General features: G+C 37.2%; 1 protein-coding gene and 1 pseudogene across 2 annotated transcripts; both read left to right on the plus strand.

Moving 5' to 3' along the window:
* Positions 1–1,931: 1,931 nt before the first annotated feature.
* Positions 1,932–2,894, plus strand: LOC308649842 (olfactory receptor 14J1-like; the record flags this gene model as incomplete). Its single annotated transcript, XM_081295695.1, has 1 exon — positions 1,932–2,894. The coding sequence occupies one exon, from the start codon at positions 1,932–1,934 to the stop codon at positions 2,892–2,894; it is 963 nt and encodes a 320-aa protein (XP_081151821.1).
* Positions 2,895–16,178: 13,284 nt separating this feature from the next.
* LOC308650369 (tRNA-splicing endonuclease subunit Sen15-like) lies at positions 16,179–21,643 on the plus strand (annotated as a pseudogene). Its single transcript has 2 exons — positions 16,179–16,239; positions 21,066–21,643. The product of its transcript is annotated as a tRNA-splicing endonuclease subunit Sen15-like (transcript).
* Positions 21,644–22,360: the final 717 nt, after the last annotated feature.

Genomic DNA, 22,360 nt, shown 5'->3' on the forward strand with positions numbered 1-22,360 from the left:
AGCTACAAAGGTCCAAGGTTTGGAACTCAACATCAATTCTGTTACTTAAGCATTCTGGGCATTAAATTTTTCCTGTATAAATGAAAATTAAGATGCTTATCTCCAAAAAGATAAAAATACCTGTGTGAATTAAATGATATATATTTTTATGATGTACTCTAGTATGGTGTCTGTCTTATTAAAATGAATGCTCAAGATTGTTATTATTTTTTTGCTTCCCAGTCTGTTGATAAGCACATATGTGCTTTTGACAGATTAAAATATTAAATGAATCAAAATTAAGTATGGCTAATCATGCTGTTTATAATTTTACTAGTACAGGGCAAAATGGAACAATGAAACAGAACTTGGACTAGAGAAATTCTGTTAGAAGTATAACTTCACTCTTAATTTTCTCTGCTATTATGTGGTATGAAATGTTAACAGAAATCAATAAGTTTGAGGACACTATAGGTAGATTAAATTAAATTTGGAATTCATGTTCACAGAGTAAGACAAAAGAGGCTTTCAACTGTGACAACTAAAACAAGTTTAAAATATTTAGTTAATTTAACAGCCATTTTTATTATAGTCTAAAAGCAGCAAGAAATAGAAATATGATCCTTAGATGCATTTTTTTTTGAAAGAGAAGTTTCATGAAAGAGAGGCAGCAGAAGTCTGGGTGGTCAGCAGGAGAGATTGGCATTAGATGGTTTAATAAAAGATAGACTGATAAGGAATGGGGAGGGAGTGCTCACCACAAGTCTTTGGATTCTCCCAGATATATCTAAGATGAATTTCGTGTGTGTGTGTGTGCACACACACACACACACACTCTCAGTGAGATTTCATGTGGTTTAGAATAAACTCCAAAAAAACTAATACAGCAATTTCTTCAGTTGTTGCATAGAACTAAGAAATGAAAGGAAAAATGTGCAGGAATATAAGAGAATCATTACTAATGTCTCATCAGTCCTCACATACCAATGTACATTTTGTTAAGGGGAGAATGAATGCTTGGATATTCCATCCCATAAAGATCAAAAGCCCAGGTCATGAACCCAAACTTGGTTTATCCCTTCTCTGAAATGAAGACTGCTTTATTCCACAAATCTCTTTCTGAAGTTGTGTATTAGAGTATTTTTCCTTCCATGTTTAAAAAACCACCTCAGGGCATTCAGTCTTTTTCTTTACAAGTGTCTTTGCTTGTAGTAAGTGATCAATAACTATTTGATAGCTTCAACAAATTCAATAAAATGAAGATATAAATAGAATTTGTTAGAATCAGAAAAAATCTCATGTAACCAAATTAGACACTTAATCTGTGAGTGGTATTTAAGCATTTACTTTACAAAGTATTTTTGCTCTTGATTTCAACATGTCCATTAGATACAATGTTAATTGGAAGAGCAATAACACTGTCCATTTTGGCTCTTGGCTTCTCATTGTAATGATCATATTGTTTGCTAGAACGAAAACAGGGATCACCAGTCCACAAAAAAGCCCATGTTTGAATTTCCAAAATTTCCTCTAAAAAGGGCCATTTCATCTACTAAAATAAGCCAGTGTGCTCAAATATAACTCATCCACTATTCAAAAACTCTTAAGAGCTCATTATTGTGTTTCTTTTGGTGAAAAACAAAGCAAAAGGTTTCACCTGTGACAATGGAATAGCATTTATCCCTGGGGCAAACACAATGACTTTTTCTTGATAGGACCTGTTTTGTATTCTAACTACTAGTTTACTAGGGTAAACTGTAAGCTCTATTTACTTAAGAAACATGTGTTATCACCTTTGATTTCCCAACATCTAGGACACAGCTGATAAATAATAGGTCCTTAAATGATTCAAATAAACAATGATGAACAGATTAATAATTATTTTAGTGTCTTTCTATTACATTTCCCATATTCTTTTATTTTCTAGCTGCTACCAGATTTGCATTTTCCTAATGATTATGACAAACATAACCACGAGGAATGGATTCCTACTCTTGGGGTTTTCTGATGATCGCAAACTGCAGATCTTGTATGCTTTGCTCTTCTTGGTGTTGTACCTAGTGGCTTTGACAGGAAACTTCATCATTATCACCATCACAACACTGGACCAGCACCTCCAATCTCCAATGTATTACTTCTTGAAGCAACTTTCCCTTCTGGACCTCTCCTTCATTTCCGTCACAGTCCCCCAGGCCATTGACAATTCACTGATGGATGATAACTATGTTTCATATGGCCAGTGCATACTGCAGGTTTTCTTCTTCACATCTTTGGCCTGGACTGAGGTAGCTATTCTTACAGTCATGTCTTATGACCGTTATACAGCCATTTGCTTCCCACTGCACTATGAGGTCATCATGGATCCCAGAAATTGTCAGTGGGCTATGATAGCTGTGTGGGTGAGTGGAGGCATCTCAGGAATCTTATACACAGCAGCCACATTTTCTATCACATTCTGTAGGGAGAAAATAATCCATCAATTTTTCTGTGATGTCCCCCAATTACTGAAGCTCTCCTGTTCCAATGATTACCTAGGAGTGATCGGAGTAGCTGCTTTCATGTCTGTGGTAGCTTTAGCCTGCTTTGTCTCCATTGCATTCTCCTACGTTCACATATTCTCCACAGTTCTAAGAATACCCTCTGCTGAATGCCGCTCTAAGGTATTCTCCACCTGCCTGCCCCACCTCTTTGTTGTCTCATTTTTTCTCTCTACAGGCATCTGTGCATATCTAAAACCAACTTCAGATTCTCCATCTGCATTTGACCTTATGGTATCTATCTTTTACACAGTGATACCTCCAACACTTAACCCTATTATCTATAGTCTGAGGAATGAGGCCATGAAGGGTGCGCTAAGACACTTACTTTTGGATAGAGAATTCTCTGGGAAAAATACACTTTTGTCCTGTTGTTAGTGGTTCTTCATTATATGCAAGGAATTTTTTTGGTAATTGGATCCATCAATTTGTAAAGTTAATGAAGAAATTGCATTACTTTCTATAGATAAACTATGTAAAATAATCATCATCATTGAAGAAACTTTTTTCCTAATTTATTGAACATTGTATTCATTGAAATAATTTTTTTTAATTAAGAAAATTTGTAAACACATATGACCTTGTAATATAGGTCCACTACTTCTTTTTTCATCCCAGTACATATACACACAAACACATACTTACACAGACACACTAACAATCATAGCATGTTTTAAACACTTTTGTATAAATGATATTACAACAATAAAAATAAAAAGTGATAATATTTACCCACAGTTTCACCCACCAAACAAGTCAACTATTTTCATTTTAATCTATTTAAGTTTAAATATTCACCTTAATTTTTATCTTAATATATACCAATTTTGCATATTGGTTTAAATTTATAGGCCATTAGTATGTTTAACCACATAGTTTTACTATGCTAATTTTCTTTAATGCAACATAATCAATTAAACTCATCTGAAAATACAAATAATCATTTATCTTTTTCACATATACTAGTTATTTTCAATTTTTATCTCTTATAGGTAATGCTGAAAGTTGAAATTTTCATAATTTCAAAGTATTGGTTGTGGAGTCAAAGTGTACAAATTGTTCAGTGTTATTGAGACCATATTTCTTTCCAAAAATATTAGATATTTATGTTATAATTAGCAATATATGGCCAAGTCATTTCTACTCTATGTCTTACATGATTTTGTTAATTCATGCAAAAATTTTTCAGAGAGAACTATTAGCTGTTTGAAGTCATATCAGGTGCCTGCAACACAAAAATACAGATACAGCATTTAAATTGTGGGGTCTTTTAAAAATAATAACAATATTTTACCTTTTGTAATTATTTTCAAATGTGTGATATCTCAAGAAATTAAATATATTCACAATACTTATTTTCCATAGTATTCATTTTGGCTTTACACATTTCCTATTTTATGAAAAGTTTTATAAGTATTACAATTCTGTTTTATGATGGAAAAATTATTTTCTCAGGTCCTTTTTCTTTCAAATTCTCAGGCCATTTTATAAATGCAAACCTTATATCAAGTAAGCTGAATATGAGCTTTTAATGTTGTGGAAACAAAGCTTAACCAGTCCAGGTAATCAAGACATAATCATAAATGATGCATAATTAGATATTTTACCTCCTCTGTTCTCAGGCCATTCAAACAGACAACAATAACATGTGAATTATATTTGTTTCTTTTTGAGTTTCACCCAGTGAAATATTTTAACATAATTTTCTGAAATTTTCTTTCTCTGACCTATTATTTTAATAAGCCCACTGAATTATAAAATATGTATAAGTTTCAATTTCCATTCTATTTTTTCAATTCTTTTTATTATATATATATAGTAAATTAAATAATAGTGTATTGATTTTACTGCATGATTTGAGTAGAAGAGCTACTCTTTACATTTTTGTTGTCTTCTATTACTTTCATAGATACATTTTTTAATGTCTTCATTCATTTCAGTAATTATTGTCTGTCTTGAGACCAATAGTCATTCAAAATATACAAATTAACTTGGAAAATATTGTGCTCTGTGAAACTTGTTTTTTGTTTCCAATAAATACCAAAAGTTTTGTTGCTTTCTCTAAATAAAATTTCTGCTAATTCTCTTTATGAAAATAAAACATTCCATAAGCATACAATGCAACTACCAAGGGTCTTTGAACTATGAGGATTTCTGCATTGCTACTGCTACCTCCCAAGTGAGAATACAAAAGCCCACTTCCTCAGGCTCCCTTACACCTAGAATGCAAGCAATGAACCTGGTTGTAGCACTAGATGCTCCAACTTGAAAGTTCACCTTACACAAGAGCTGTCTGAGCAAGCTTGAATTTTGTGGCATCCGTTTCTACCCAAGTTAGTGGCCAAGTTATTCAGCTTTGGGGAGCAATCACAATAGGGCCTGGAATCCAGTCTCAGCATCAGCAGGAGAAAATCCAGACCTCAGCACATGGATCTGGGCTCACAAGCTTAATCATCTACCCTTCCAAGAGGCTCAGGCTTTACCCAAATTTCTGCAATAAGCTCATTTTTTAAATTAAAAATAGGGAAAGGAAACAAGGACTTATAATTATAATTTTTTTTAATTTGATGGAGATAGAAAGAAGAGGCCAAAAAGGTAGGATTGAATTGTATAACCTTATAATTTGAGGATTTGGGGTTGCCATTTATGGCCAAGCAGGAGGTGAGAACAACTGGAGTCCCAAATAAAATGTCTTAAATTCACTTTCTACATGTTACATTTCAATTAGCTCAGTCTTACTTTTCTTATATTATAGTTAAGGAAAGGAAGAAGCAATTTTTTCCCCACATTTTCTTCTCTGTTTTCAGTTTCTTAGGTAAGAATATACATTTTACTACCAAGTTTACTTCTGTTCTGCTACAGAGCTCCATTGTTGTTTGGCAACATCACATGAACAGTTTTGTTGTATTATTATATTAAAAGTCCCTTCCCCTAATTGGTTAAGATGAAAAAATAACATAATTGGGTTTTGAGAGAACTGAGAACTCCACATTCCTTCATCCATTTGTTAATTTATTCATTTAACAAATATTTGTTTTGTTAGGCAGCTGTAGCTATAGCATTAAATAAAATATTTTATTCTCATATAAAAAGAAAGGTTACCTCTATTGGACACAATCAATTCAACTTATGAAACAGAGTCAATTTAACTGCATTTCATATATGGATGTCTCTTGTTTCCTTCTTTTGCCTAATATCTCTGGTTAGGATTTCCAGATCTATATTGAATAGAGGTTGGTGAATGATTTTTTTTTTATACTGGAGATTGAAATCAGGGGTGCTTTACCACTCAGATGCATTACCATCTCTCCTTTTTTTTTATTTTGAGGCCTCTCTAAGTCACTGAGGCTGGCCTGGAACTTTTGATCCTCCAGCCTCAGTCTCCCAAGTCTCTGGGATTACCAGCATTCACTACCACGTGGGGCTTGAATGATCTTTAATGTGCTGTTAACTTTAGTTTTCTATTATTTTGTACAAGATTTTTCTGTCTATGTTCATCTGGGAAATGGGCCTACACAGTTGTTTTTGTCTTCTTATTTCCCCCTCTTCCCCCTCGCTCTTCTCCCCTTGCCCTTCCCTCTGCCCTCCTTCTCCTCCTCCTCCTTCTCCTCTTCCTTCTTCTCGTCCTCCTCCTTCATCTGGCTCTGTATCAGGCTAATCCTGTCCTTCTAAAATGAGTTTGAAGGTGTTCCTTTCTGTTCAGTTTTTTAGATAAGTTAGAAAATAATTAATATTTTAAAATGTTTTACAGAACTCAGCAGTGAAACCATCAGATCCTGGGCTTTTCTTTGGTGGGAGGCTTTTTATCACTGATTCTATCCCCTAAGTGCTTATTGCTATATTTACCTTGCCTGTTTCTTCATAATTTAATGTTATAAGTTGAATGAGTCAAGGAATTTATTCATTTTTTCTAGGTTATTCAATTTAGGGACATATAATTGTTCATAATAAAACTATGGACCAAGGCAAATCACCAGTATTCCGGTCAAGAATTAGAGCCTACTAGAGACTGTTGAAAATATAGTATCTGATATGAAGGATGCAAGTGACTCAGCTTTCTGTTCCATAAGCCAAATAGTGTTTATCTTCAATGTGAAATTTAACTGTAAAAGCTGCTTGAGTGTTAAGAGATTATAGAAACATATGATTAATAAAATGGAATTGAGTCTAAGATATTTTTTTCCTCAAAAAATGAAAAAATAAAGAAGAGGAAGAATTAAAGCCTAGCCCTTCCCGGAATCCTCTGAATGTCTATTTCTAATCCCAGTCCTCCTAATCTCTTCTTAAAACATCATCACTAATCTGACCTTTTAGTTTTTCTATCCCTTGCTCTTCCTGAATGTATTAAGCTACTAATGTATATCCCTTAAATATATAATTATTATTTGATTTTGAAATTTATATAAAAGAAAACATACTGTGTGCTTTCTATTCTATTATGTATCTTTAGCTCAATATTGTTTGTACACTTTAATTAGCTTTCTAGCATTAGCTATCATTTATTTATTTTCATTATTGTATAGTATTCCACTAAACAAATACAAGAAATAGCTTTATCAAATAGGTGGTTGAGTGACATTTATGTTCTTTCAGATTCGTAGCAATTGTGCAAAATTCTATTGTGAAAGCTCCTGAATACACATGTAAGAAAGAAATCACAAAGTTATGAATGTGCAATGGCCAGATTACAATAATGAGAAACATTGGCACTTCAGGGATTTGTCTTGACTACAGAGTTTCCTGGCTCAAGGCCAACTTCTTCTTGGAGCTACCTTCATCCAATGACTGCTCACAGAACTAAAACAGCCTTCCATCTCAGCCCAAATTTGGACAGTTCTAGCTTCAAAAATCCATTTAGCAGTCATCAGTAACGCATCACAATGCAAATTTTTTCTCTGCCCAGTCCTACTCTTTACTTCCCTTGCCTATACAAATTTTACCCAGAAGGTACTCCTTAATAAGTATTCTGCATCCTAATCTTCATCTCAAAATCTGCCTCCTGGGGATTCTTTATCAGACAGTCAGATTCAGCAGTGGTCACAACACCTTGAGTGCTCTATTTCAGCTTCAGGAGGGAATGTGTATTCTTGAGTACTCTATTCCCTGTTATTTGTGTTTTTTTCTTATTTTGGTTATCCCTATATTCCTTAGAATTCTTAACTTACTTCTATCCAATCTGTCAGTATTCTAGTTTATCATGATTGTTTTATAATTCTTCTTTTTTTCTTTTTTTTATTGTTGGTCGTTCAAAACATTACATAGTTCTTAATATATCATATTTCACAGTTTGATTCAAGTGGGTTATGAACTCCCATTTTTACCCCGTATACAGATTGCTGTATCACATCAGTTACACTTCCATTGATTTACATATTGCCATTCTAGTGACTGATGTATTCTGCTGTCTATCCTATTCTCTACTATCCCCCTTCCCCTCCCCTCCCCTCCCCTCCCCTTTTCTCTCTCTACCCCCTCTACTGTAAATCATTTCTTCCACTTGTATTATTTTTCTCTTACCCCTCCTTTCCTCTTATATGTAATTTTGTATATCCCTGAGGATCACCTTCCATTTCCATGCGATTTCCCTTCTCTCTCCCTTTCCCTCCCACCTCTCATCCCTGTTTAATGTTAATCTTCTTCTCAAGCTCTTCATCTCTACCTTGTCCTTGTTTACTCCCCTTATATCAAAGCAGTCATTTGGCATTTGTTTTTTAAGGATTGGCTAGCTTCACTTATCATAATCTGCTCTAATGCCATCCATTTCCCTCCAAATTCTATGATTTTGTCATTTTTTAAAGCAGAGTAATACTCCATTGTGTATAAATGCCACATTTTTTTTTATCCATTCATCTATTGAAGGGCATCTAGGTTGGTTCCACAATCTTGCTATCGTGAATTGTGCTGCTATGAACATCGATGTAGCAGTGTCCCTGTAGCATGCTCTTATTAGGTCTTTAGGGAATAGACCGAGAAGGGGAATAGCTGGGTCAAATGGTGGTTCCATTCCCAGCTTTCCAAGAAATCTCCATACTACTTTCCAAATTGGCTGCACCAATTTGCAGTCCCACCAAAATAAACAAGTGTACCCTTTTCCCCGCATCCTCGCCAGCACTTGTTGTTGTTGGACTTCATAATGGCTGCCAGTCTTACTGGAGTGAGATGGTATCTTAGGGTGGTTTTGATTTGCATTTCTCTGACTGCTAGCGATGGTGAGCATTTTTTCATGTACTTGTTAATTGATTGTATGTCCTCCTCTGAGAAGTGTCTGTTCAGGTCCTTGGCCCATTTGTTGATTGGGTTGTTTGTTATCTTATTATCTAATTTTTTGAGTTCCTTGTATACTCTGGATATTAGGGCTCTATCTGAAGTATGTGGAGTAAAGATTTGTTCCCAGGATGTAGGCTCCCTGTTTATCTCTCTTATTGTTTCTTTTGCTGAGAAAAACCTTTTTAGTTTGAGTAAGTCCCATTTGTTGATTCTAGTTGTTAACTCTTGCGCTATGGGTGTCCTATTGAGGAATTTGGAGCCCGACCCCACAGTATGTAGATCATAGCCAACTTTTTCTTCTATCAGACGCAGAGTCTCTGATTTAATATCAAGCTCCTTGATCCATTTTGAGTTAAGTTTTGGGCATGGCGAGAGAAAGGATTCAGTTTCATTTTGATGCAAATTGATTTCCAGTTTTCCCAACACCATTTGTTGAAGATGCTATCCTTCCTCCATTGCATGCTTTTAGCCCCTTTATCAAATATAAGATAGTTGTAGTTTTGTGGATTGGTTACTGTGTCCTCTATTCTGTACCATTGGTCCACCCGCCTGTTTTGGTACCAGTACCATGCTGTTTTTGTTACTATTGCTCTGTAGTATAGTTTGAAGTCTGGTATCGCTATACCGCCTGATTCACACTTCCTGCTTAGCATTGTTTTTGCTATTCTGGGTCTTTTATTATGCCATATGAATTTCATGATTGTTTTATCTATTTCTACAAGAAATGCTGTTAGGATTTTGATTGGCATAGCATTGAACTTATAGAGAACTTTTGGTAATATCGCCATTTTGATGATGTTAGTTCTGCCTATCCATGAACAGGGTATATTTTTCCATCTTCCGAGGTCTTCTTCTATATCTCTGTTTAGGGTTCTGTAATTTTCATTGTATAGGTCTTTCACCTCTTTTGTTAGGTTAATTCCCAAGTATTTTATTTTTTGGGGGGATATTGTGAATGGAGTAGTTGTCCTCATTTCCGTTTCAGAGGATTTGTCGCTGATATACAGGAATGCATTTGATTTATGCGTGTTGATTTTATATCCTGCCACTTTGCTGAATACACTTATTAGCTCTAATACTTTCTTTGTAGACCCTTTTGGGTCTGTTAGGTATAGAATCATATCATCTGCAAATAGTGATAATTTAAGTTCTTCTTTTCCTATTTTTATGCCTTTAATTTCTTTGGTCTGTCTAATTGCTCTGACCAGTGTTTCGAGGACTATGTTGAACAGAAGTGGTGAGAGAGGGCATCCCTGTCTTGTACCAGATCTTAGAGGGAATGCCTTCAATTTTTCTCCATTCAGAATGATGCTGGCCTGTGGCTTATCATAGATTGCTTTTACAATGTTGAGGTATGATCCTGTTATCCCTAATTTTTCTAGAGTTTTGAACATAAAGGGATGCTGTACTTTGTCAAATGCTTTTTCTGCATCTATCGAGATGATCATATGGTTCTTATCTTTAAGTCTATTGATGTGGTGAATAACATTTATTGATTTCCGTATATTGAACCAGCCTTGCGTCCCAGGGATGAATCCTACTTGATCATGGTGTATAATTTTTTTGATATGTTTTTGAATCCGATTCACCAGAATTTTATTGAGGATTTTTGCATCTAGGTTCATTAGAGATATTGGTCTGTAGTTTTCTTTCTTTGAAGTGTCTCTGGTTTAGGCATCAGGGTAATGTTGGCCTCGTAGAATGTATTTGGAAGTTCTCCCTCTTTTTCTACTTCCTGAAATAGCTTGAAAAGTATTGGTGTTAGTTCCTCTTTCAAGGTTTTGTAAAACTCTGCTGTATACCCATCCGGTCCTGGGCTTTTCTTAGTTGGTAGTCTTTTGATAGTTTCTTCTATTTCCTCTATTGTTATTGGTCTGTTTAGGTTGTCTATATCTTCCTGACTCAATCTGGGCAGATCATATGACTTAAGAAATTTATCTATACCTTCACTGTCTTCTATTTTATTGGAGCATAAGGATTCAAAATAATTTCTGATTATCTTCTGTATTTCTGAAGTGTCTATTGTGATATTGCCTTTTTCATCCCGTATGCTAGTAATTTGGGTTCTCTCTCTTCTTCTCTTTGTTAGCATGGCTAAGGGTCTGTCGATTTTATTTATTGTTTCAAAGAACCAACTTTTAGTTTTGTCAATTTTTTCAATTGTTTCTTTTGTTTCAATTTCATTAATTTCAGCTCTGATTTTAATTATTTCTTGCCTTCTACTTCTTTTGCTGTTGTTTTGCTCTTCTTTTTCTAGGATTTTGAGATGAAGTATGAGATCATTTATTTGTTGGTTTTTTTTTTCTTTTTTTAAGGAATGAGCTCCAAGCAATGAATTTCCCTCTTAGAACTGCTTTCAATGTGTCCCATAGATTCCGATATGTTGTGTCTGTGTTTTCATTTAACTCTAAGAAGTTTTTAATTTCCTCCTTAATGTCTTCTATAACCCATTGATCATTCAGTAACCTATTGTTCATTCTCCAAGTGATGCATGATTTTTCCTTCCTTCTTTTATCGTTGATTTTCAGTTTCATTCCATTACGATCAGATAAGATGCATGGTATTATCTCTACTCCTGTATATTGTCTAAGAGTTGCCCTGTGACATAATATATGATCTATTGTTGAGAAGGATCCATGTGCTGCTGAGAAAAAAGTGTAACTACTTGATGTTGGGTGGTATATTCTATATATGTCAATTAAGTCTAGGTTGTTAATTGTGTTATTGAGTTCTATAGTTTCCTTATTTAACTTTTGTTTGGAAGATCTGTCCAGTGGTGAGAGAGGTGTGTTGAAGTCTCCCATGATTATTGTATGGTGGTCTATTAGACTCTTGAACTTGAGAAGAGTTTGCTTGATGAACATAGCTCCACCACTGTTTGGGGCATATATATTTATGATTGTTATGTCTTGTTGGTGTATGGTTCCCTTGAGCAGTATGCAGTGTCCCTCTTTATCCCTTTTGATTAACTTTGGCTTGAAATCTATTTTATTTGATATGAGTATGGACACTCCTGCTTGTTTCCGCAGTCCATATGAGTGGAATGATTTTTCCCAGCCTTTCACCTTCAGTCTATGTATATCTTTTCCTATCAAATGCGTCTCCTGTAGGCAGCATATTGTTGGGTCTTGTTTTGTGATCCATTCAACTAGCCTGTGTCTCTTAATTGGTGAGTTTAAGCCATTAACATTTAGGGTTATTATTGAGATATGGTTTGTTCCTCCAGCCATATTTGTTTATTAATATTACTAAACCTGATTTGTTTTCCTCTTTGATTACTTTTCCCCCTTTACTGTCCTACCTCCCACTGTTGGTTTTCAATGTTATTTTCCATTTCCTCTTCCTGTAATGTTTTGCCAAGGATTTTTTGAAGAGATGGTTTTCTAGCTGTGAATTCTTTTAACTTTTGTTTATCGTGGAAGGTTTTAATTTCATCTTCCATCCTGAAGCTTAATTTCACCAGATACATGATTCTTGGTTGGAACCCATTTTCTTTCAGGGTTTGAAATATGTTATTCCAGGATCTTCTAGCTTTCAGAGTCTGTGTTGAGAGATCAGCTGTTATCCTGATTGGTTTACCCCTAAATGTAATCTGCTTCCTTTCTCTTGTAACTTTTAAAATTCTCTCTTTATTCTGTATGTTGGGCATCTTCATTATAATGTGTCTAGGTGTGGATCTCTTATGATTATCGGTGTCCTGTAGGCTTCTAAGATTTGGGATTCTGTTTCATTCTTCAGGTCTGGGAAGTTTTCTCGTATTATTTCATTGAATAGATTGTTTATTCCTTTGGTTTGGAGCTCTGTGAATTCCTGTATCCCAATGACTCTTAAGTTTGGTCTTTTAATGTTATCCCATATTTCTTGGATGTTCTGCTCATGGTTTCTTAGCAGACTTGCTGAGCTGTCTATGTTCTTTTCATGTTGAAATACTTTGTCTTCATTGTCTGATGTTCTATCTTCTAAGTGATCTACTCTGCTGGTAGTATTGTCAATTGAGGTTTTAAGTTGGTTTATTGCTTCCTGCATTTCTAGGATTTCTATTTGTTTGTTTTTTATTACCTCTATCTCCCTGTGAAATTGATCTTTTACTTCCTGTATTTGTTTATGTAATTCCTTGTCAAAGTGATCTTTCATTGTCTGATTTTGCTGTCTCATGTCTTCCTTGAGACTCCAGATCATCTGAAGCATGTATATCCTGAACTCTTTATCAGACATTCCATCTGTTGCAGCTATTACCTCTTCTAAAGTTGAGTTGACCTGCATTGCTTGTGGTCCTTTCTTTCCTTGTTTTTTCATACTGCTTGTGTTTCTTTCTGCTTGGTGAAACTGTTGTGTTTTTGAAATTTTCCCCCTATTTATTTATATTGCTCTTGTATAGTTGGGAGATCTCCCTTGCAGGGCGGGTAGTGGCTGTGCTCCTCCTCTAATTAGGGTGATCTATCTACCACGCTGGGTGGTCGCAGGTCTGCCCCCCCTGCGGGCGCGGGTGGCGACTCTGCTCTGCCCCCACTCCAATTGTGGTGACGTAACTACCTCGCCCTCGGGTCGTTGGTCCTGATCCGGATGTGGGCGGCAGCTCTGCTCCGCCCCTACTCCAATTGGTGTGACGTGTCTACCACGCTGGTCGGCCTCTAAGCCTGTTCTGCCTACCTTGCGGGCTCAGGTGGCAGTTCTGCTCAGCCCCCACTCTCAGTGGGGGTACCTGACTGCCTCTCCAATGGGTCCCTGGGCCTTTTCCAGACACGGGCGGCGGCTCTTCTCCACCCCCACTCCAACCAGTGTGATGAGACTGCCTCGGTGCTACTTGTCCACCACACTGGCAGGCTGCCGGGCCTGTCCTGCCAGTGGGTCGCAGGTCTGCCTACCTTGCAGGCTCAGATGGCGGCTCTGCACAGCCCCCACTCCAAATGGGGTGATTTGGCTACCGCGCCGTCGGGTCGCTGGTCCTATTCCAGGCGAGGGAGGCTACTCTCCTTGGCCCCAGCTGCAGTTGGGGTGTCGTGATACCATGCTGGCGGGTCACTTGGCCTGCTCTGGGCGCAGGTGGCAGCTCCACTCTGCCCCCCAGGCCCCCACAGCACCCAGCAGGACCCGTACCGAGAAGCAGTCCCCGCAGGTTCCCCAGCCCTGGGCCAAAGCAGCTTCGGGAGCCAGAACCCGGCCTCTCCCATCCCGGCCATGCTCCGCTAGGAGCAGGCTCCACAGAGCGACCCCTGCGGGTTCCCCAGCCCTAGGCCAAAGCAGCCCCGGGAGCCCGAGCCCGGCCGCTCCAAACTCTCCCAGCTCGGTGCACGCTTCGCTAGGAGCAGGCCCAAAGACGCAGTCCCCGCGGGCTCCCCAGCCCCGGGCCAAAACTGTTCTGGGAGTCAGAGCCCAGCCGCCCCTCAGCTCACGTTCCACTTGGAGCTGGCCTCAGCACGCAGTCCCTGCAGGTTCCCCAGCCCTGGGCCAAAGCAGCCCGGGGAACCATAATCCGGCCTCTCAAAGCCCGGCGCACGCCTTGCCAGGAGCGAGCCCCGAGGAGTATTCTCCTCAGGTTCTCCAGCCCTGAGCCTGAGCGATCTGTCTGTGAGATGCAGGCAAATACCAGCCTGAAATCACCTGTTCCATAGTTGAATGAGCTGAGATCACTAGAAAACAGGGATGATTACATCAGCTCTCCAAGATGGCGGCTGCTGTCCTCCTCCGTGGTCCGACCAGTGTCAAGAACCGAACTGGACCGCTTCTCTCCTCTGTCTCAAAGCCGGAGCTCAGCACTAAGCACAGCCATTGCACCGCTGGCAGGAGCCCCCAGAATCCGCATCACTGTACTCCCGCTCCGGTACCTCGCTGCTACTCAGCGCGTGCCGCAGACTCCATCCGCGGGGCGGTCCGCCAACCAGGCTCTGCTACCCTCCATGTGGAGAAATCGCCAACGACCGAGCCCCCGCAGCTGAACCCCGTGCGATGTAAATCTGTCCTCTAGATTCTGGAGCACACCAATTTCACTGGAAATTCCCAACAAGGTAGCCTTCAGCTGTTTCACCTCGTCTTTCTCCTGCACAGTGACGCGGCGTACTGGGGTGATGCACTCCCTTCGCCGCCATCTTCCGAGCTCCTGTTTTATAATTCTTCATGTAAAAATTTCCCTGTTAAAATAAAATTACTGTGTGAGCTTTCCTCACCTCCTCATCTGACAGATGGTTATAGGAACAAATAATAACAAAACAGAAAATGAAATTGTGTCTCCATTACTAATGAAAATACATTTTGTTTAATAAAATTGGAAGTTACAAAGGTTTATTGAAAGCTAATTTGAAAGCCAGTGTGATACCTAAGTAACACACAAGTAAGCTCTCTCTTTTGGAATGGGAATCTGGACTGGTTCTGTTTGCTGTAGAACCACTGGGTCCATGAATCCATTCCAAGAGCATTTTATAAAGGATTTTGGAAATGCTGTTGACAAAAAGTCCTCAGCTTCCAGTCTGCATTGGGGATTACCTCAGCTCCCGAAAGCTGTCTCACTTATGACCACACCCATCTTATGGGTGCCTTCACCCAGTGCCAACCAATGCCACTATAAAGGTCTAACCACAGGCAGTATAACTGAAGACAATGCCAAATTACCCATATAGCTCCAGAACTCCCTGAGACTGATACTGAGTGGACTGCGGCTCATTCCCTCCCAGTCCTGCTTTCTGATCCTCACTTCTACAGTACATCAGTCATGCCCTAGTAAACATCCTTCAATCTAAATTTCAGATTATAGTCTTCTTCTCAGGGAACATATCTTGCACTACATTTATTCTGTGAAGTCTCAATTGTTTCTTTGAATACTGTCTACTGTTTTGTCTTCTTTCTAGATTTTTCTATTATTATATACTATCATTGTTTCTTCTCACAACGTATCCCTTAGTGTTGGTCTTCACATTTTCCGCTTCTTCATTTGTTTTCAAACATTTTCTGAGAGTGAACATATATTCCAGATAAATAGATTTTTCTCTTGATTGCCTTCATCTATTGTTATTAGTTATAAATGTTTGCCTTATTTCACATTATCTCACCCACTGGGTATATGTATCAAGCTTATTTTAAGTCATTTTCATTTTCTAGTGCATTGATTCTGCCTCATCTTTTATAATCCCAAGTCAACTTATTTTTCTTTTTATTAATGGCTTCATTTATCAAATATATCATTGCCTTCAGTAAATTCATACTACTCTGGAAGGATTCGTTATTTTGACTACTCAGATATTTAAAACAGGGACCAAAAGTACCCCTCTTTTCTGCCTTTTGCTGATTTTAGGGAGTGATAGGGATTACACAATGCAGAGAAGAGAATTGCTGCTGCTAAAACTTGAACCTAATCACATTACATTTAATTCCTCTTACAAGGTAATGCTGACCCTGGGAACCATGGATTCAAGAAACATTGGCTATAAAGAAAATGGAGTTTATCAGGCTTCCTCACCCAGATGTCTAGGGAGCAATGTCTTATGGAAGTCAGAAGCAACAGTCCCTGTGTAGTCTTATATAACTTATGAAGTCTGCATGCTTCAGACTTTGTTACAATCCTGTACGTAAGATGAACAGGACTTTCTGCTCTCCCATCCATCGATAAAGATATTTCATATCTCCCTACAGCCTGGTGTATCTTCTTCAATCTGCCTAAATCATCAATCAATCTGCCTGGGATAGAGTAGTTACACTATACTGGTTCAGTACCTCCAAAAGTCCATTGCTCTTTTTTTCTTTTTAGAGGTTCCTTCCTTAATTTCTATTACCTATACCATAGCATTTGTGAAAGAAAAGTAAAAACAAAAATCCAGGGCAGGTATCTGCACCAGGCTACTGCTGATACCAACATCAACACACAAGTGTAGGTATTCCCTGAGTTCATTCCACTAATCTTACCAGAGCTTGACATCCCTTGTTCTGTCTTGCAGTTGGGGAACAGCCAATAAGCAGGCAAATTTATTTTTTAAAAATATTTTTAAAGCATAACTAAAAGCTTAGACCCAATCAAGAGGGACCTCAGATATACTACTTGGACTATTTTCCATAAAATGTCACTCATTGCTGTTCCCATCGCCCATATACATCCCAACTAGAAACCAACCACTTTCTTCCCAGGATTTGTTCTTTGATTTAAGTTTCTTAGATCCACTGAGTTAAACATATGAGGACAGAAAATTCTTTCCAACTCTTTGCCATGGAAAAGGCCAAAACTCATTGCTACTCTTTCTGTACTCAAGATTTCCTGATTTGTGAGTTCATTTACAGGGAAAAAAAATTATACATTTAGAAAAGATAAAATTAACAATGTACATTGTTTTGAGTGTATTTTACTATTAATATTAAAATGAAAAATAAAAATCAGTCCAAATAGATGAATGTATTCAGTATTAAATAAGTCATGAGAATTAATTAGAAAGAATAAAAGTTAAATTAAATATTGGCTATCCCTAGGTTTCAAGTTGTTTATCCTTCCTTCTCCCAAAATAATAAACTATAAAAAATAACAATAATAATAAGATCCACTCTAGCTTTTTGTTCAAATTTCCTAATTCTTTACTAGCTCTTTAAATTAGTTTTTCTGGTTTCCTGTTTTCTTACACATAAAATATTTGCCAAGTTATTTTAAGAATTAAAAACATGCACAAACACTTTGAAGATTATTATTATACATAATACGAAATTCATTGTGACATATTTCTACATTTACATGACAAAATCTGATCAAACTCATTTCCCAGTACTTCCTGTTCCCCTCTCCTTCACCCTATACCTAATTTCTCTCCGGTACTTTATTGGACCCTCTTCTAGCATTATTTTTTAATCAGTATATTATAATTATATATAAAAGTTGGAATTTTGAGGTATGGTCATACAAGGAGATACAACAGAGTATAGTTTGGTAAATTTTATTTCCCAGTACCTTATCCTGTTGCCCCTTCTCCCTCCTTCTCAATTCCCTTCCTCTACCCTATTGGTCTCCTTTTTATTTCAGTGAGGTCTCTTTTTCATTCTAATCTCTCTCATGCACATAGGCACACATTCGAGAGAAAACATTTGTCCCATCACTCTCACTTAGCATTATATTCTCCTGTTCTACCCATTTAAGAGCAAATAACATTATTTTATTCTTCTTTATAATTGAGTGAAACTCCTTTGTGTTTATATGCTACATTTTCTTTATTCATTCTTCTGTGGATACATGGATAGGTTGGCTGGTTCCACAACTTGGCTGCTATAAACATTGGTATCTAAGTATCAATAAAGCGTGCTAATTTTAGCTATTTTGGACAAATACCAAGGAGTGGAATAGCTGGGATATATGGTGGTTCCATTCCACACTTTTGAAGGATCTCCATACTGATTTTCAAAGTGGTTATATTAACTTTTTAGTCTGACCAACAGTGTACCTTTGCCCCCACATCCTTGAGAGCACTTACTGTTATTTATTCCTGATGATTTTCATTCTAACTGGAGTGAGATAAAATCTTAGTGTAGATTTGATTTGCTTTTTCCTAATTGCTACGGTTGTTGATAATGTTTTCTAATCTCCCCAAACATAAAATACCTAAGAATAAATGTAACCAATAAATTGAAAAATCTCTACAATTAAAACTATAGAATAGTCAACAAAGAAAATAGACTTTACAAAGGTGGAAGGCCCCACAAGTTCTTGAGTAGGCAGAATTAATATTGTTAAAATGGCTAATATTTCCAAAAGCAATCAATATATTCAATGTGATCCCCATCAACATGCAAATGACATTCTCACAGAACTAGAAAAAAAAAAAACAGTCCTAAAATTCTTATGGAACAATAAAAACCCCCATAATAACCAAAGAAATTCTGAGCAATACAAGTAATGCTGGAGGCATCACAATATCTTATCTCAAATTATACTACAGACGGATGGTTAGACATGAAGACCAATGGAATAGAATTGAAGATGCAGACAGAGACAAATCCACATAGATGGAGTCATCTGATCCTTGAAAAGCTGACAAAGACATATGTTGAAGAAAAGACAGCCTTTCTAACAATGGAACTGGGAAAACGGGAGATCCATATGTAGAAGAATGAAACTAGATTCCTATCTCTCATCTTGCACAAAAATCAGCTCAAAATAGATCAAAGACAGAGGACTTAGATGAGAAACTATGTAACTACTAGAAGAAAACACAGGGGCAACAATCCAACTTATTGGTGCAGGCATCAACTTGGTGATATGACTCCTAAAGCTCAAGAAATAAAACAAAAAATCAGTAAGTGTGATAACATCAAATTAAAAAGCTTCTACACAGCAAAGGAAATAATTAAGAGCATGAAGAATGAACCTTAAAAATGGGAGAAACATCTTTGCCAAATGTTCTTGCAACAGGGAATTATTATCCAGAATATAAAAGAAACTAAAAAAAAAAATTAGCACCACAATTACAATCTAAGCAATAAATGAACAAATAAACTAAACATACATTTCTCAAAAGAAGAAATACAAATGTCCAACAAATATATGGAAGAATACCTTTGAGAGACCTTCTTTTATTTTTAAAGAGAGAGAGAGAGAGAGAGAGAGAGAGAGAGAGAGAGAGAGAGTTTTTTTAATATTTATTTTTTAGTTTTCGGCGGACACAACATCTTTATTTGTTTGTAGTGCTGAGGATCGAACCCAGTGCCAAGAGTATGCCAAGCGAGCACCCTACTGCTTGAGCCACATCCCAAGCACCAAGATAAACCTTCTTTGAAGCCAAAGAAATTAAAGAAAAAGGCTACATATTATATGATTCCACCTAAATACACTTTCTAGAAAAGAAAAACTGAAGGGAGAAAAAGTGATCCATTGTCACTAGAAGCTCGGCAGAAGGAGGGTTTCATTAGAAAGAAGCATAGGAGAATTTTGAAGGCAATGTAATCATTCTGTACCTTGGCAATGGCTATGGTTATGTGACTGTGTTTGACAAAAAATCCACATAATTATATATCAAAAGGTAGAATGTTACATTAAGAAATAAATTGGAAAGAAGAGACATAGTGGGAGAATTTGAAACAGAGAATTATATAAGTGCACTCCAAGATCAAACATCTGTGAAAGTGGGATAGAGTCTCATAGTAGAAGTATAGGTGGCATTCATGCTGTGAACAAAATCTCCACTGTTTTTGGAAGTCTTTTTCAGATCAATGGTTGCACTTACTACATTCTGTGTTAATTGTCTCCTACTTGCTTGTTTCTCTCCTTGTATGATAAATTATTTGAAGGTGGAAGAATAAGACTTGACCTTACACACATTTGTATTTTCTGAGTTCCAGATAACACCAAAATGTCTCATAATAGGTTGGTGATCAACAGTAATTTAAGGACAATAATGAATGAATAAAATCATGGAGGTCTAAGGCCAATGTGGCAGAAGAGATATCCACCTGGTATTGATTATGCCAATATGAAAACCAGTATAAAAACTGGGTCATCTGGACATAGATCCCTGATGACAACCAAATTTGGTGCTGGGAAAAAAACACAGATGTAGCTGTCCAATAGTTAAGAACTTGCCTGGAAAACAAATAGAGGAGAAAAAACAATATGTAGAGAATTTTTCAGTAAAGGAGATTTAGACAACAAAGGGCAAATTAATTTTTCTATAATAGGGAAGAAATAAAAGTTCAGAAAAAAATAAGGAACTTAGAATACAGACATTGTCCCTCACCTGCCACTCCAAACTGGGAAAGAAGGAGCAGCTTTGAAGTGAAGAATGATAAGAGAAAGTGTTGGGAGAAAACCTTGACACAGAGTGTTCTGTGTCAATCAATGCAGTGAATCAATGCATGTAGTGGTATAAGAGAACTTTTCAAAAATATTTCAGAGGTGCTAAGGAATTTTATTAGTGAGGAGATGATTCAAAGAGAAGCATTCCCCCATAATAGAATTAGAATGACAGTGTGGGATAGAAGAAGTAACCTATCCTAAGATGAAGAAAAAAAAATACACTATGTTTCCCATTATAATTTGTCTACTTTTTGCCTACCTTTAAATATGGACATATTGGTCCTAGAGAAGAAGGAAAGTCTTTTTTAAGATTAACTAACATTTTAGGTTGAGTTTTATGCAAACTAGTACTATTTATTCATGAAGGAGAGAACCTGGCCAGATCCAAAAATAAAAAAGCTATTTTTAAATTAAGAATGTAAAATTTCACCTTGTTTTATTTTGCAAAATACTCTTGGAAAGTGGTGTTTGAATTATTTAAAAACCAAATTATGGTCACCATGCACTACTATAACATTATATATTAAAAGCAACTCTTGGTGCACCAAGGGAGGCCGCGTGGGCGGGCTTGGAGGAGAGTGGTGATTCTGAGCTGATCCCGGGCTGTAGTGGGGTCTGGACTTGGGCGGTGTTCGCGATGGCGGCTGCGCTAACAAGTGGACTCTGGTGGACGCCTGGATGAGCACCCACCCTAAGTATTTAGAAATGATGGAATTAAATATTGGAGATGCCACTTAAGTTTATATAGCATTCTTGGTTTAAATGGACCTCATGGAGAGTAAAAGTTGGTATGATGTAATTTGTGTGGGATTACCTGAACTTCAGCTCAGCTGCCTGATTGTTACTGAGATAGAAGGGGAAGGGTTACAGACTGTGTTGCCTACACCCATCTCTGCTTCCCTCAGCTATCAAAGGATACGGGACATCTTGAAGACATCTCAAAAAATACAAGGGAATCCGGATTTACCGATGTCTTTCACTCTGGCCATCCTGGAGTCCGATTCTACAATAGTCTATTATAAACTCACTGAAGAGTTTATGCTGCCAGACCCTCAGAATATTACCCTTAGAAGATGACATCTGTACTTCTCAACACTTTATTCATAAAAGATTGGTTTTGAGACCCATTTAACTGCTTTATCTTTTATTTCAGAGATAGAGTTAATTTAGCTTTTCTCATTCCATAAATTTTCTTTCTGAAGAATAAAACTTTTTCAGATAAAAAAATTTGTATTGCTTAAAACCATAGAGTTGTTGCTCTAGAACTCTTATTAGAGGCAGTTTAGAGACAGTTTTACTCACTTTTATGTTGAGGATGTGTTCAGAGGGGTGGAAGCGCTGTACTTCTTCATCACCCACACTCACTCGCTGCTGCTGGCTCCTTGTTGAAACCACCACCTCTTCCCTTATTCTGCTCTTCCAGGGCCTTCTGACCTCTGTAGCTAGCTTGAGCTGGTACTTCATGTACATTGTGAAATGTGGAGAGTTTATTTCTGCCTGCTTTTCCATCTTTTGTATAAAGTAAAAGATTTATTTGAGTGGGTTTGTTTTTCTGTTGCACTTACTGTTATTTTCCTTTTGGGTTGACTTTAAATCAGAATTGAAAATATGCTTGTCATGAGTGTAAATTCATATGTCAGCATTAATAGGGGCCAGAGAAGTGCTTTCGAGAGTGTTGGGCCTTCCTTTGCATCCTGTCACCACCATCCTTATTATATCATAGCTGGAATATTATAAGAGAGTGAGCGACAGTTTCAGGATTAAAAATATCTTTGTTAATTAGACCCAGTTATTCCTCTTTTGTTAATATCCTCCTATTGACTTG

The sequence above is a fragment of the Spermophilus citellus genome (assembly GCF_964194105.1).
Source record: "Spermophilus citellus genome assembly, chromosome: 5".
In the NCBI taxonomy this organism is placed as follows: domain Eukaryota; kingdom Metazoa; phylum Chordata; class Mammalia; order Rodentia; family Sciuridae; genus Spermophilus; species Spermophilus citellus.